The sequence below is a fragment of the Triplophysa dalaica genome, chromosome 3 (genome assembly GCF_015846415.1).
Source record: "Triplophysa dalaica isolate WHDGS20190420 chromosome 3, ASM1584641v1, whole genome shotgun sequence".
Taxonomy (NCBI): Eukaryota; Metazoa; Chordata; class Actinopteri; order Cypriniformes; family Nemacheilidae; genus Triplophysa; species Triplophysa dalaica.
Window position 1 is genome coordinate 19,634,717 of NC_079544.1, and position 15,683 is coordinate 19,650,399.

Consider the following 15,683-nt stretch of genomic DNA (forward strand, 5'->3'; position numbering starts at 1 on the left):
ATCTAACCACGACCCATTATAAAATTTCTATAAGAGCAAACCGGGTTTTCATGTATTATATCTGCGGGTTTGATATAATACATGATGCCATGTATCTGATCAAGATGCCAGAACCTCTGGTGTAAAAGTAGGTTTACAACAAAGAAGATCATACGGTATATTTAACTTTGGACATGGTGCACTTTTTTATGTGTGGACCAAACCTATCTTAGTGTTATGGCTGCAATCTTTTTCATTTCATACGGCTATAGCCCCCAGTCCTGTTTGAAGTTCCAGTATGGCAGATTAATATGGTGGAGTTTATTTTTGCATGAGAGCAGAAGATTTGTTTCTTGAACAATGCCCAAAACAACTAGTGGTGATGGAGGTGCAGTTTTCTTTTATTTGCATTAGATTTTTTTCTTACTCTTAAATGATACTAATTTCTGCAATTCTCTGATCTTTGAAAATTCTTTGGCCACTCAAAATATTCTCTTTGCTGTGCATTAAGACAATATAGACACACATTCTCTTTTATGCAGATTTACAACGTCCCCAGTTCATTAAAACTTCTTAATTATTATCCTGATGTTGATTTTGTAAAAGCTCAACAATCTTTTTCTCCACATCAGAATTATATTCTTTGGTTTTACCCATTGTGATAGCCTACTTTGCTCATACAGTATATACCAAGGGTGCCATGAATAGTGGAGGGCACTGCGATTTTAACCAAAGTTGTACTACATTTCACCCACAAAGTGCAAGCTTGAAAAAAGAACAAACAGCAAATGAAAGGCTACACAGTAAATTCACAGCAGAAAAGTTGAAATTTAAATATGCTAAACATTTTTTGTTGTAAATCTTCAAATTATAACGAAAAGTGATATTAAGAATACATATTGTAAACATATGTCTATGGATGTAACAACACACATACATAGAGAGAGAGATTGCACATTATTTGCATGTTAATAGTAGGTCTCTTTTTCCACCCAACCTAAAAATAAAACAGAAAGCAGGCAAAGTATTAAATTACTAATATATACTGAGGAGTTATTGATAAATAATATAATGGTAATGTTTTCTTGAGTTTAAAGTAAAATAGTCATGTTGGTAAACTATAGGTGCACCCGACCCTAATATCATCAAACACCTCCTTTAAAGCTTCAAAAAATCTCTGTAATAAAACATAAATGTAAGTTCTTGTAAGGCTCCAGAAATTGTTTTTTGTAAACATCTTTGCTTTTCTCACCTCCAGGATTTCGGCGCAGGATTAATTTACGGATCTCATCATACACAAAGATTAGGAGACTGTACGGGAAAGCACAGAACCACCACATAATCCTGCAAACACCAAAGAAAAGTAAAGGAGAAAGGTGAAAAAAGAAGAAGAAAATAATCTCCTCCAGGGAGTGGAATATAGAGACGTTTATAGACTGCATGTTTGTGTATGTCATACTTGAGTGGGTACATCCTAAGAGCAATGTCCATACCAGGACAATAGGACAGGAAGGCTGCCAGAGCTGTCTCTGTAAACAGGCCAAAAAGGAGAATCCTATTCCTGCAAGAACAAATGTCAGACAGCAGCATTTTACATAGATGTATGCAAATGCCACCCTGCATTCACAAGCATGGGCACACAAAGACGCAGACACACAAACTCAGACTGACGTCATGCCCTGCTGGAAGACGGAGTTCCTGCGCGTCTTGCAGATGATGAGGTCAGCCCACTGCACCACGACAATGCTGATGAAGAATGAGGTGTGACAGGTGAACTCAATGACCTTCCGCTGCTCGTAAGTCTGTAACAAATGCAGAAATCGTCTACTTATTCTATGAGCTGTTTGATAGATACATGAACACACATTTCAAAGATGACTTTCAAAAGTCAAAAGTGCCCCAGAACTGTTTGCTTTACTACGTTGTTACACTGTGTCTACGTCAGATGCGACCGGAACGATGTGACCCGACACACGGTTTGTTCTGATGGAATAGTCTGGACGCACCGAATCCAGTGTGGACAAAATATAAATGATAATGGGTTCTAATGCGTTCTATTGTCTTTTGTCTGGTGTAGAGACAGTGTTACTTCAGCATTGGACTGAATGAATGCAGTATACCATAATTTAACATCACTTGTACAGTTTACTCCAGCTATTGGGCCAACGTCATGTTACCTAGTTAATATTCATTTGCCAAGCTGATTATGATCATGGTTTAAGTTATTCATATGTAAAGATATTTAGGGTGCTGAAGTAAAGTGATTTGTATCTCTCATGGTCAAGTAGACGTGTTTTTCTAACTCACAACAGAGTTGACAGTCTTTAGGTTAGTGTGAGGACCAGTGAACTGGATCTACAGTATGTCTTGGATATGTAGGATTTAACATTTTAGGCATCTAGTTGCATTGCACTGTGGCAGGCAAGAACATCTTAGAACGTGTGTGTGTACCCATTGCTGTCCATAGGCATCTTCTAGGTCGTTCACTGTACGATCATCCCACTCCAGCCGAATCCCCAACAGCCATGAGGGCAAGAAACCATTCTCAGCCATGATCACAAAATAGGTAAAGAAACCTGCAAGTGCCTGGATCATACCTAAACAAACACATGAACTTTGCATTACTTCTAAGGTTGATTCTATGCCCTGATAGCATTTTACCCCTAACAGCCCCCTTATGGGTGCATTTGTTATCCACAATGTAGGTAAAACCTTACCCACAGACAGATACCCAAACGCCTATACAAAGATAAACACATGCACATTCACAAAAAACGACATCTGCATAAATACTTGTAAACCCCCAGAGCGTGAAAAGTTATTTTTTTAGGTATGTTAATGTATTTTATCTGCAGCTCCTCACACACTATGAGGTACAGAAGCGTGACGGTTATAAAGGCAATATGTTTGTGCTGGGTGATGTTTGCATGCGAGTTCGCACGAGACTAACCGATTTGCCCGTAAGCCATGCTGATGAGCCTCTCATTCACCAGTTTGTCAGTTTTAGGGTTTCGGGGCTGACGCTTCATAATATCACTCTCTGCAGACTCGTATGCCAGAGAGATTGCAGGAACCTGAGAGACGGAGGGAGAAAGAGTTGTTATTTTGTCCTGCAGACAGAGATTTTGTGTGTGTGGGTGACAGAAATGTTATGTCTGGTGCCCGAGGGCGATATCACACTTGACATGAAGTGGAAGTGTGTCTGAACGCACACGTGCGAGAGTGTATATCTCACCATGTCAGTGCCCAGGTCGATACAGAGTATGGTTACAGTGCCCAGGGGCAGCGGCACGCTGGCGATGATGAAGAGAAGGAAGGGAGTGATCTCAGGGATGTTACTGGTAAGTGTGTACGCAATCGACTTTTTCAGGTTATCAAAAATCAGGCGACCTTAGATTTGATGTAAGAAATTGAAAGGGAAAAAGATTTTGATATCTTAATAAAATAAACATATAACAAACTGTATTATGCTTTTGGTTTACATATCCTGCTAATTTGCTTCCAAAATGTTGAAAAAGCCGAAATTAGCAACACTTCAATAAATAGTGCATTAAAAATGTATATAAGGAATAAGTTCACCCAAAAAACTAATATTTTCAACTCAATCTCATTTTTACTGTATAAGAAAGTCATAGTGACCATGGCTGTCAAACCCCCAAAAGAAATACTGTATGTATACATAAATTATAGATTATAAATATTACCTGTGTTATATTTCTGTATGTTATCTGGCACCTTAAAACATCACTGATATCAAACACCAATTGGTCTCGAATGTGTGCAATATAATACATTTTGAATTTCTCGCCACAAACATGAGCTAAACACAAGCTTTAGGGGAGCACAAGACTATCAAATGGCTTTGAATACATTATTCAGTATCCCCCTTATGTTTTATTTCCACTGTTCTTGTCTTGATAGTCTGTTCTTGTCTCCACTTCACTCTCTCTCTCTCTCTCTCTCTCACCTTCCTCCACTCCGGTAACAATTGAGGCAAAGTTGTCGTCCAGCAGGATCATGTCAGCAGCCTGCTTGGAGACGTCTGAGCCCGCGATTCCCATGGCAACCCCAATGTCAGCCTTCTTCAAAGCAGGAGAGTCATTCACCCCATCACCTGTCACTGCCACTATAGCACCCTGGAGCCAAGGTCAGTCAATCAGAATCATAGTCAAAAATCAGTCTGCCAATCGGGAAAACAAGCTTTCAACAAATCATTATCAAGGTCTGCTCAGTCGGTGCTTATTTCGTTGCCTGTTAAAATGTTACAGAATAAGTATGCTTAAAGTGATGGTTTGCACAAAACTCATCATTAATTCAGCCTCTTGTCATTTCAAACCTGTATGACTTCCGCAGAACACAAAAGAAAAAAGATGTTTTGAAGAAAACGAACAACACGGCACCCATTCACTTGCATTGGTTTTGGGTCCATACAATAGAAGTGAATGGGTGCCGCAGCTGTTTGGTAACCATCTTTCTCCAAAATATCTTGTGCAGGCTTGAAATGACAAGAGGGCGAATAAATGATGAATATTTATGTGGGGTGCTTTAAAAGAGCAGTTCTCTTTAAAATAAGCCCCCATGACTTTTCATAGGACTAAAAATTACTATGGAAAGTCAATAGGGGCGTATTTTGAAGTGAATTACTCCTTTTAAAGTGTGTTTTCTTACCGTGATGTGTAAGTATGAGAATTTCTGCCTCATGAGCATCACTAAATTTAACTACATAGGTAAATGATTCTCTACAAACAGGTTTCTTCAAACACAGGAAACCTTCACAATTAGTTAGATAAGAAAGCTCAAACAGAGCAATGTTTGATGTGTCGCCTTTTGGTAAAATAATAGTTTTATTTTAATAAAAGATGTCTCTTCATTAACAAATAAGTGAAAGACTTTAACAAAAGAAACAATACACTCAGCTTTTCAGACTTGATAATTCAGTTTGGCCTGCAACATGTAAATCAGTTGTATTTTATGAAAGTTCTCCTATATGTTAACTTTTAACATTCGCACAAACCTGTCTCTGGCAGCCCTCCACGATAATGAGTTTTTGTTGAGGTGAAGTGCGGGCAAACACAATTTCCGTATGGTTCCTCAAAAGATCGTCCAGATATTCAGAGCTCATGTCCTTCAGGTCTGAACCGTGAACCACACAAGCCTTAGCGTCTCTGAAGCACGCACACACACACACACAAACCATTATGGTGAAGCAATAAAAGCAGACCCATTCAAAATAAAAAGCCTTTCAAATAGATTTTCACACGCACACACATTTGCACCCACGCTCTCCAGCAAATAGACAGATGCACACACAGACCGTGGGTTGACTTGGCTCAGAGGTATATTAAGTCTGTCTGCGATATCTTCCACCGTCTCATTGCCCTCCGAGATGATGCCGACACCTTTAGCGATAGCCTTGGCTGTTATGGGATGGTCACCCGTAACCATGATAACCTGTTAAAAAGGATTTCGGTCACTTTTGAGAGGAAGCGACTGAATAAAGTTAAGCCAAATTTAACGCATCGCTGTGGAGGCATAGATGGAATCTTGAATACCTTAATGCCAGCAGAGCGGCATTTGCCCACGGCGTCTGGTACTGCGGCTCGGGGGGGATCGATCATAGACATTAAGCCAAGAAAACAGAGCTGATTGATGGGGAAATTCACATTTTCGGTGTCAAAGTCAAATCCACGTGGAAACTGAGAGGCCGAGAGATACAGGTGACAGAAACCTGGAGAAAGGCAGAGAATTATGGATGGATAGATGGATCGAAAGGAGGAAGTGAGGGATAGATGGAGTAGGGACCTACCCAGAACTCTCTCGCCCAGTCCACCCAACTCAATGTAGGCTCCTTGAAATGCGTCTTTCCAGTCATCGTCCATTGGTAACTCTTGACCATTGATCATTATGGTACTGCAACTGCATTACAAAAGATAATATAATAAAAGAATCACTTTTGAGCAGCAATAACCATTTTGACATTGTCAACAGTCACAGGTATTAAGTATGAAATAAGATTTCATGGCATCGTGTAAGTTATATTTATCTATGTTAATGATTACAGCTGGTAATAAAGAAATCCTAACTATGATAAATAAACACAGTATGTGCCTTATGGCAGGACACTGTAAATAATTTCTTTATAAATTACAGTATTACTGGCAGCAGTTTGCCAGTAATTTACTGTAGATTTACATTTCTGTAATTTACTGGAAATAGTTTGTTAAAAAATAAATTAACATTGAACGTTGTCATATGTTTATCTTTACAGAAAAATACTTTACAATAACAGCCTCATGCAAAGCATTCTGGGAACTATAATTATAAAAACAAACAGAAAAAGGTAGATGAGGTTTTCTGGTTTCCAGAATGTTTTGCATGAGGCTGTTATTCCATAGGTTTTTTTCTCTAAAGATAAACAATTGTTCATTTTTTAATGTTCATTTATCTTTAAACAAACTGTTGCCAATAAATAAGGTAAATCTACAGTAAGTTGCTGGCAACTAGTTTCATAACTACAGCAATTTTTATTGCAGTGTAGACAGCATCACACTGCTGTTCATTTCCTATATTAACATTTATCAAAGGCTGGAACTATTATATAATAATAATTAATTTAATGATAAATAATGATAAGGATTTTTATCTACGTTTTTTTATATATGGACTGTATTAACTGTAAAGAGTAGCTGAGAGATCTAACAAGTTGCTAAAAGCGTCTATAACCTTCGGCAGGGACATTAAACGTTATAGCACATATAAATCTCATAAATAATGCAACAGGGACACAAATCTCTAAAAACGTGGAGAGAGATTCATTCACGGAGCAATAAATTACCAGGAAACAAGATTGGATAAAGTTTAAAAAAGTTGTCAGAGACTTGTTGGTGGTGTTTTATATGGAGCAACCATAGTGTATTCTGTTTGTAGCCTCATCATGTTAGCTTTTTACTTCTGGAGATTGTATTTAGGCTTCAAAAGTAAGAAATGTAAGAAATTAAAGACTAAATTGATAGACAAAACTTGTAAACATCATAAGTCTTTGTTAATTACAGATCTTATTTTTGCGATCTTCCAAAAGTCTTTAGGAAAATACATAGCCTTTTGGTCGAGGGAACCAGTGCGGTGCTAATTTCCAGGTTGGACTACAAAAACACGTCATCTCTGAGGTATTGTACTCTATTGAGATTTTTTTTCACCTGTCCAGAATTCTCTCTGGTGCTCCCTTCATCACAAGAAGATGCCCAGTTGGACTGTCCTCCAACTCATGAATAGACAGCTGAGAAAAAGAGAGAAGGAGAGAATTTAAATTCATTTTAATGACATCTGTATCACTAACCAAAGTATATCATGTTAAAGATGCATTTGCTAAAGTTAAAAGAGACTTAGTTGTCCTACAGCGGATATGTTTTTTGACAGTGCACATGTACTGTACCTGGTATTTGTTGGTTGAGTTGAATGGGATTTCCGCGACTTTAGGGTTGTTTTTTCTGAGTGTTTCAACACTGCCGGATGAGAGCTCAACACACTTTAGTAGAGCAGATTCTGATGCGTCACCTGATGTGTCCTTCTACAAACACACATATAGACACACACAAGTCACTACAAGTAAATAAACATTAAACAAGGTATAGCTTGCAATTCTACATCACTAATTGCACCAAATAGAAAGTATTCTGTCTGTTTCAGTGTCCCAAATGTGCTTAAAGGGACAGTTTACCCAAAAATAACAATTCTGTCAACATTTACTCAGTTTCGAGTTGTTCCAGATCTGTAAAGATCTGTTCTTTGTTCTGAGGAACACAGAGAAAGATATTCGGAAAATAATTGTAACCAAACATTTCTTGGACCCAATTGACAACCATCATTCTTTTGTTCTGTTGAACACAAAATAAGATATTTTGAAGTTTTATATAATCCATAGTAATTTGTGTTATTCTTTTTGCTTTCCCTGGCGGCTTAGGAGAAAACACAAAATTAGACCTCACGCACACACATGTCCAACAGATCAACTTTTCATGTAAGCACCTTGCGAACAGGTATGTCGTCTTGTCCAGGTTTGAAGATAGCACGGTTACAGAGTCCTGCCACTCGGGATAGGGAGGACCAAGTTGCAGAGCTTTTTTCGAACCCACAGCCTATGTGTGCACACATAGACATAAAACAAAAGAAAGGATTTGATCCAGTGTTCCCAAAAATATGTAAGAATATGTTTAGGGAAGCAATTTCTTTCGTTTTTAAAACATACAAAACACTGGCATTGATTTTCAGTCATCGCTAAGAACAATGCCCAGCAGAACTATGATAAGAATGTGTAATTGACAACCTTTTGTGTAGAAGTGTTCCTATAGGGACGATGCAACAAGTTTCCAGCAACAAGTACTTTTTCTGTCTATACTGAAAGCATCTTGACTGGTGACAGAGAATCTGTAATGCATTCTAACCTGATTGGTCCTCAGTAGTATCAGCCTCATGGATCTGGTTGTCAAACCACATGTGAGCAACAGTCATGCGGTTCTGAGTCAGAGTTCCGGTTTTGTCGGAGCAGATGGTGGATGTGGAACCCAGAGTCTCAACGGCTTCAAGATTCTTTACCAGGCAGTTCTTACGAGCCATACGCTTGGCTGTTAGAGTCAAACACACCTGAGAGAGTGAGTGAGAGAGAGAATATAAGAGTTGACCATTTTCTTTTTTTTAAGCCCAAAAAGTGATTATGGTGCTTTTAAGTGATCAACAAGGTTTACAAAGTATTTGCGACCTTAAATTTTTTTTTTAAGAGATGGGTTTACCCCAAAAATGAAGATTCTGCCACCATTTACTCACTCACTTTTCAAATCTGTAAGACTTTAATTCTTCTGCAGAACACAAAATTATATATTTTGAAGCATGTTAGTAACCGATCAATGGCGGTGCCCATTCATTTCTATTGTAAGCCAAAACCAGAGCACCCAAAACCAGTGGTCAATTGGAACATTTGGTGTTCGGTTATCAATATTCTTCAATATATGTTCATTTGAGTTCTGCAGAAGAAAGTCGTACAGGTCTATGGCAAGAGGGTGAGTAAATTATGAGATTCTTTTTACAGAGATGGTGAGTCAGAAACCAAACAGCCACAAAGGACAGAAATATAGAAGCAAGAGTGAGAAACATTCAAATAAATGAAAAAATATAAATGTGTCTCACAGTAACAGTGGCGAGCAGCCCTTCAGGGACATTGGCAACGATGATGCCGATAAGAAAAATGACGGCCTCCAACCAGCTGTAGCCCAGGATGATAGACAGGATGAAGAATGACACGCCTAGGACGATGGCCACGCCCGTTATGATGTGAATGAAGTGCTCGATCTCCCTGTTGATGGGGGTCTGACCCACTTCCAGACCTGACGCTAAAGATGCAATGCGGCCCATCACTGTGCGATCGCCTGTGTTGATGACTATACCATGGGCTGTACCTACAAAAACACACACAAAACATATATTAACAAATGATTGTGTCTAAGTGATCAGAGAACAACATTCTGCAGATGATGGATACGGGATAAAAGAATGATTGACCTTCCACGCAGTTGGTGGAGAAGAAGCAGATGTTTCTGGTCTCCAGAGGATTGTCATGTGTACACTGTGGAGAACGGGTCTGAGGTTCTGATTCTCCCGTGAGAGAGGAGTTATCCACCTGAATAAGAGAATGTTCTTTTACACATGGGCTCAATCAAGATGTATCTCTTCGTATATCTCTCTGTCATCTCTCTCTACCTTGCATCCGCTGGAGGAGATGATCCGAAGGTCTGCTGGGGTTCTGTCTCCACCCTTGATCTCCACCAGGTCTCCCTGAACCACCTCCTCTGCATTGATCTCAATTTTCGCTCCATCACGGATCACCATAGCTTGCTAAAAGAACAAGAACATTGCGTAAAGTACAAAAATTGTTGATATTCAGTGTCCTTCTCGGATATTCCCAGATTGCAGCTTTCACACTGACCTGAGGCACCATGTTTTTAAAAGACTCCATGATCCGGGAACTTTTGGCTTCTTGATAATAGGAAAAGCAGCCAGTGACGATGACCACAGCGGAAAGCACCACACCCAGATACAACTGCAGTAATGACAAACAGAGAAAAGTCTGAGGGATGACATCTACCTCTATTATATTGAATGATGCGTTTTGTTTATCTAATCCCACAAAGAACTAGGGAAATATTTACATGCTATGTTGTGCATTTTTTTTTACCTTCTACTGTTTCTTTTCTATAAAGGGTAAATGTAAATTTTATACATATGTTATGGTATTACAAAATTTGTCAGGTACATTCAAATTTATATTTACATTAAACATTCTTAATAGTACCATCAATAACTTTTTCTTCTTTTAAATGATCTTCTTTTAAAACAGACAATTATTATACAGTAAGCATCACAAGTATAAAATATTTACTAATTCCTTTCAGATTACTTTTTGATCATTTCAATTTGTATATGCTATTTAGACAACAGGGTTGATGCAGCCAATGTACTTGTATTTTGTAGTAATATGACATATACTGTATATTTCAAACGCATGTTGTTTATTTACTTATTTATATACAGTATGTAAATAATGAGCATGATAACTGTAGAGCTGCTTTGATATATTGAATTTTTGTGTGTAGCACGCTGTCTGACTATGAAACAAAACAATTACAGTGTAAAGCCTCATCTGAGATAGACAGCCATTTAAAGTGATCGGTGGGCAAAACTAAATATTTTCAAATCTAGGAAAGTGTCTGAAATATGCACCCACCTGTCAATAAATTATAAATAATTGTTGTCATTTATTTAAATAATATTTAAGTGATCCCTCCATTTTTAAAACATTTTTCAAAATCTGAGAATAATTCAAGGTCAAATGCTTTTAAACAATCCTTGTTTTAACACACAAACATATAAGTGTAAACAAATAGAATACATATATTGTGATACAGAACAACATCATAATAAGAGTGTGCACAGTTGAGCTTCACATGTTCATTAATCAGTGACCCTGAACTGTCCCACGAGCAGCTGGGAGCCCAGTACACAAACTGGGACTCATTCATCATACTGGATGTAGAGCAGCATGCAGATCCGAATGCAGCCATCCCAGCTCACCTTATTAAAATGTGCAGACTTTCATTCACCTCCCCTGAAGTGAAACCCATTTGACTGATCATTGTTTTGTTGTTTATTTTGTTTTTTAATCAGCTTAGCTATGTGGATTTCAGACAATTTATGTGGTCAAGAGATTTGTAAAAAACAGAACTTGTGCATTTTAGAGTCAGCTGGGTTGCAATGACTACAGAAGTCATCTTATATGTAACACCCAGGTTCAAACCCAGCACTTCAAACGGCTCATTGCATCTTATAAGCATAGGTTGGGCGTGAAATGCACTCACGTTGTCATTGACAGGTTCATCCGCGGTGGCCGCTTGAATACTGTACGCAAGAAAGCACAGAATAGCACCGATCCACAGCAGATAGAGAAACCACCAAACAGCTGCTTACAGAACTTCACCCACTCTGGTGTGGTAGGCGGCGGGGTAAGTGTATTCAGACCATCGCGTGCCAGAATTTCCTTTGCTCTCTTTTGGGTCAAACCCTGGGAAAAAGAATCCAAATTACCCAAGATTCACAGCAACAACACAGAAGCTTAAACCAGCCTGGTTTTCTTGCAACAAGACTAGATGTTTTAAAGGGGTTAGAAACTAGTTACATAATCAGGTTGGAAAACCAGCTGAACACCAACCTGACCAGACTGAGAAATGTGCCACCTGACCAGCAGCTAGAGGTTAGTTTAAAACTGAACATGAATGGTTAGCCTTGCTTCAGTTCCATGATGTTCAAATGTTTATGAAATGAAAGTGGATGGCTTAAATGTGCTTGTGGGTAAAATGTCACTGCAATCAAAAAAATATCCGATTCATTATTGAAAATGTCGGGGTCAAAGTTAAGATGACTCACTGTGGTGAGGTCAACTCCATAGCGAGCGCTAATCTCATCTAGAGACAGTTTATGATCATCCTGTAGAAACACACACACATACATATGTATATCAAATAACAATGTTTCTAACCAATGGATCACATTATTTGGAAAAACACCTATAGTTTTATCTCATATACACACGTGTCCAGATACGTACCAGCGACACCTCTTTCTTCAGCTCATTTAAATCCCTTTCTTTCTTCTTTTTCTTTCCTTCCGCTGGGGCATCCTCAGGGCTGCCAACATGTCCGTACTATAGGAGATGCGAGAAAACATTTTATATCTCTTACAGGACTCAGATGTCTCAGATGTTTCTAGCCAATTTTATGAACGCAAATAACATTGGTGGCAATCATTATAGATGCAAATCCATTCCTGTACATTACATATAAAACCATACATCAATTTCCTGACACTCTTTAGTCTACCCCGTTAATGCATTCGTCAGTCATTTAACCCTTTTACTGTTTCCATAAGAATTTCATTTGAATTTTTCAATTTAATTTTAGATAATCAATAAACTGCACTCCATCCAGGGTGTATCCTGCCTTGATGCCTGATGACTCCTGAGATAGGCACAGGCTCCCCGTGACCCGAGGTAGTTCGGATAAGCGGTAGAAAATGGAATGGAATGGAATAATCAATAAACTAGAAACCAACATTTGGTCCCAAACTAAAAGTGTGCAGTTGTATTATTTGCAGTGCTGTTACATTTTCCAGTATTGTTTCATGTCTTCTACTTTTCCATTTTGTCCTGTATTCAATGGAAGTGTCCATACAATTTCTTTAGGAGAAATAAAAGGCACCATAGGAAACATACGATTACTTTTGATACGATTCTGAGGAGAGGAACATTTACGGTGAATCTCCATTCACTCTCCTTTAACTATTGTTACTGTCAATAAGAAACATTTAAAGATCCATTGTATGAAATGTAAAGGCGTCTTACGCTGAGGTTGCGAACTGCAACCAACGGCTCACTCCACCCCTCCCTTTCAAAGCACTGAGGTGGCTGACACAGGACTGTTCATTTAAATGTAGACACGCGGCAGGCGCATTTTTTCTTGGCGTGACGGCATCGCATCGAGATGGAAGTAGTTCTACTTTACAGTGCTGCGCACGCAGCACGCGTTTTCCGCGTGGTTTAAGATGCAAAATGTTAATCTCCCCGAAGGTATCATTATGTTTTCACGTCTTTCTCGAAATAAATAACGTAGCCTATTTACAAAACACGTTCTTGAGAGAAGTTTGTCCGTTAAGGGCTACTGTAGAAACAACATGACGAATTCCACGCAAGGGGACCCGTGGAGTATGTACACGTAGATAGAAATAGCTCCATCTAATGTCCGTTATGTAAGGTCTTTGTATACATCTGAAGACATGTATATGTATAGCCTTTTGTATTGCATTTCTGTCAATAGATCCTCCAAAACATTACACAGAGCACCTTTAAGATAAGCTCTCATTTGTATTTGTTTCCACGAGTATGTACACCATGTAGCACACAATTTTTACACCGGACTCTGCTTATTCACAGAACATCATGAGTACATATGTCAAGCTATAGGAAAGTATGACAGATATTTGACCGTGTAATCAAACACGCAAGTATGAGTCTGTAAGCAGCAGTTGGATCATCTAACATAGTGTACAAGCAGTAAATGTGCACTTTGTGCTGACACACTGGAGAACAGGGTGTCATGAATATCACCTGGTCCTGTCACTCAGCTGTGACTGTGTGTGTCTGAGACACATGTATGGGCAGAAACTCATGGACTGAATAGGATCATTCATTACTTGAATCAAACCTCTTTACCAATTAAATTCCAGTCAGGCTACTAGATAGAGTCTTACCCTCATTATAAGCAATGACAGCATCAGGATATCAGCGAAACACGTTCAGATAATTACCAAACTATCATTTCACAAACATTTTAGAAGTAGAGGCCTCTCCTGCAGTGAACCTCATTAAATTTGTTATAATTTGAAATGAAACAAATTATACTTTTTTATTTTTAGCTAGTCTACTGTACACAATAAACACAATCTTCTCATTGCTTATTGTTTCATGCTCAAAAAGCTGCTATTTAAAAAAAACGTTGTTTTCACTTTTTAAATCTAGTACATATCAATAGCGAAATATTTAAGGAATTTTACTGTATATATACTTAAATTTTCGTGGAATTAACATAATTTAAATAATATTATGTCTGATATTCAATTACAATACAAATCAACTAAGATTTAACTATAACCAGTGCTAGACTCAGATTTCTACATTCAGGACTGAGAACATGACATCTTGAATATAAAAGTTTCAAAAAGGTGAGGAGAATTTTATTGTTTAATTGCAATAAATTAAATCATGTCATTCTAATTCACATGCACCCACTTGTACTTACGGTCATAACTCTCAGTGGTTTAACCTTCACTGTTGATGATCAATAATACAAAGTTCAACAATCTGACGGTCACTGATAACACCCACTGGTAATATTCAATGACGCAATGTTCATACAATGTTTGATGAGAACTTTCCATAACAAAATGTTTGCTAGGCCCAGAGTTATTAACGCATCAACCGTAAGCTTGCAAATCAAAAACAAATCACCTTGGTGAAGGCCTGCATGAAGGAAAGTTAGACAGACACACACACATCCAGGCCAAGCTTTTGATCTGATTTTAATTGTCCTAAAATACACATTTTTGGGGAATCCAACAAATTCTTTATGAGAAGATCTCCAGTTCTTCTTCTAAACCTATGTCCCTTCTACATAAATCTATTCCTACATAAGCATGGTATCAAAAGAAATTCCAGAGATTCAAAACTAATACATTATTTAAGTGTACATGGCACTAATAACAATGTGTGACAGACCAGTTGAAAGCCATTGAAAGACAGAAAGAATAACTGATGAAGCAGCACAGAAAACTCACTCACCCCTTTTCCCATGTTCTCTGATAATGAATAACTGACACACGGATCTCTCCCACTCTCCCCTCACACGTGTGGAAGACACTGGTGGCTTTTTTGGGAGGTAACATACCCCCATATAACACTTGCATACACACAGCCTGTTCTCTCCCTTGATTTGCGCCTGAGGGTAACCCGAAGCTCACTTTCCACCCCCTGCCCTTACACACACACACCCACCCGTCATGCTCATAGCAGAGGATTTCTTTGTACCTTCACCTGCCACCATTTTACCCCTTATTCCCTCTATCTATCACAAGCGCACTTACAGGATAATAATATTTAAGCCCATGGCAGAAAAAGATTGATTGATGGGGAACACTGTCATCATGATCTGTTGATGCTCAATTGGCTTGAGGGTTTGCTTTAATATCTGAATTACGTTTTGAGACTATGGGAACTGCTGTCATGTCTGTGCTAGATCTGTTAAGAACTTGACCAGAGAGAGTAGCAGTGTACCCGGACATCATAAACCACTTACCGGAAAGTCATACAGACCTTACATGTATCATGTTTACATGTATCATGTCCTTGGAGGGCGTTTTAGTTTTTCTCTTTTTAGGTTAATCATACTGTATAGATCAACATGTGTCAAGATTATTGATAAGCTATATTCATAATGCTATGTACAGTCAAACCAAAATGTATTCAAACACCTTGAACATTTCCCAAATTATCATAGTTTATTTGCTATATCTTAGAAAATGGTAAGAAAAAAGTGTCAGAACAAATTCAT

The 15,683-nt window shown here is 38.3% G+C and overlaps 1 protein-coding gene across 1 annotated transcript; it reads right to left on the bottom strand.

Annotated features, from left to right (window-relative positions):
* Positions 1-362: 362 nt before the first annotated feature.
* Positions 363-15,065, bottom strand: atp1a2a (ATPase Na+/K+ transporting subunit alpha 2a). Its single transcript, XM_056744663.1, is given in 25 exon segments — positions 363-976; positions 1,232-1,323; positions 1,439-1,540; positions 1,651-1,781; positions 2,431-2,576; positions 2,930-3,053; positions 3,215-3,369; positions 3,947-4,115; positions 4,994-5,144; positions 5,294-5,430; positions 5,532-5,707; positions 5,786-5,895; positions 7,176-7,255; positions 7,412-7,546; positions 8,005-8,114; positions 8,421-8,619; positions 9,160-9,428; positions 9,532-9,649; positions 9,730-9,864; positions 9,956-10,069; positions 11,385-11,470; positions 11,473-11,587; positions 11,950-12,009; positions 12,131-12,226; positions 14,915-15,065. Coding segments are annotated over 25 exon segments (3,051 nt in total). The 5' UTR covers positions 14,927-15,065; the 3' UTR covers positions 363-947.
* Positions 15,066-15,683: the final 618 nt, after the last annotated feature.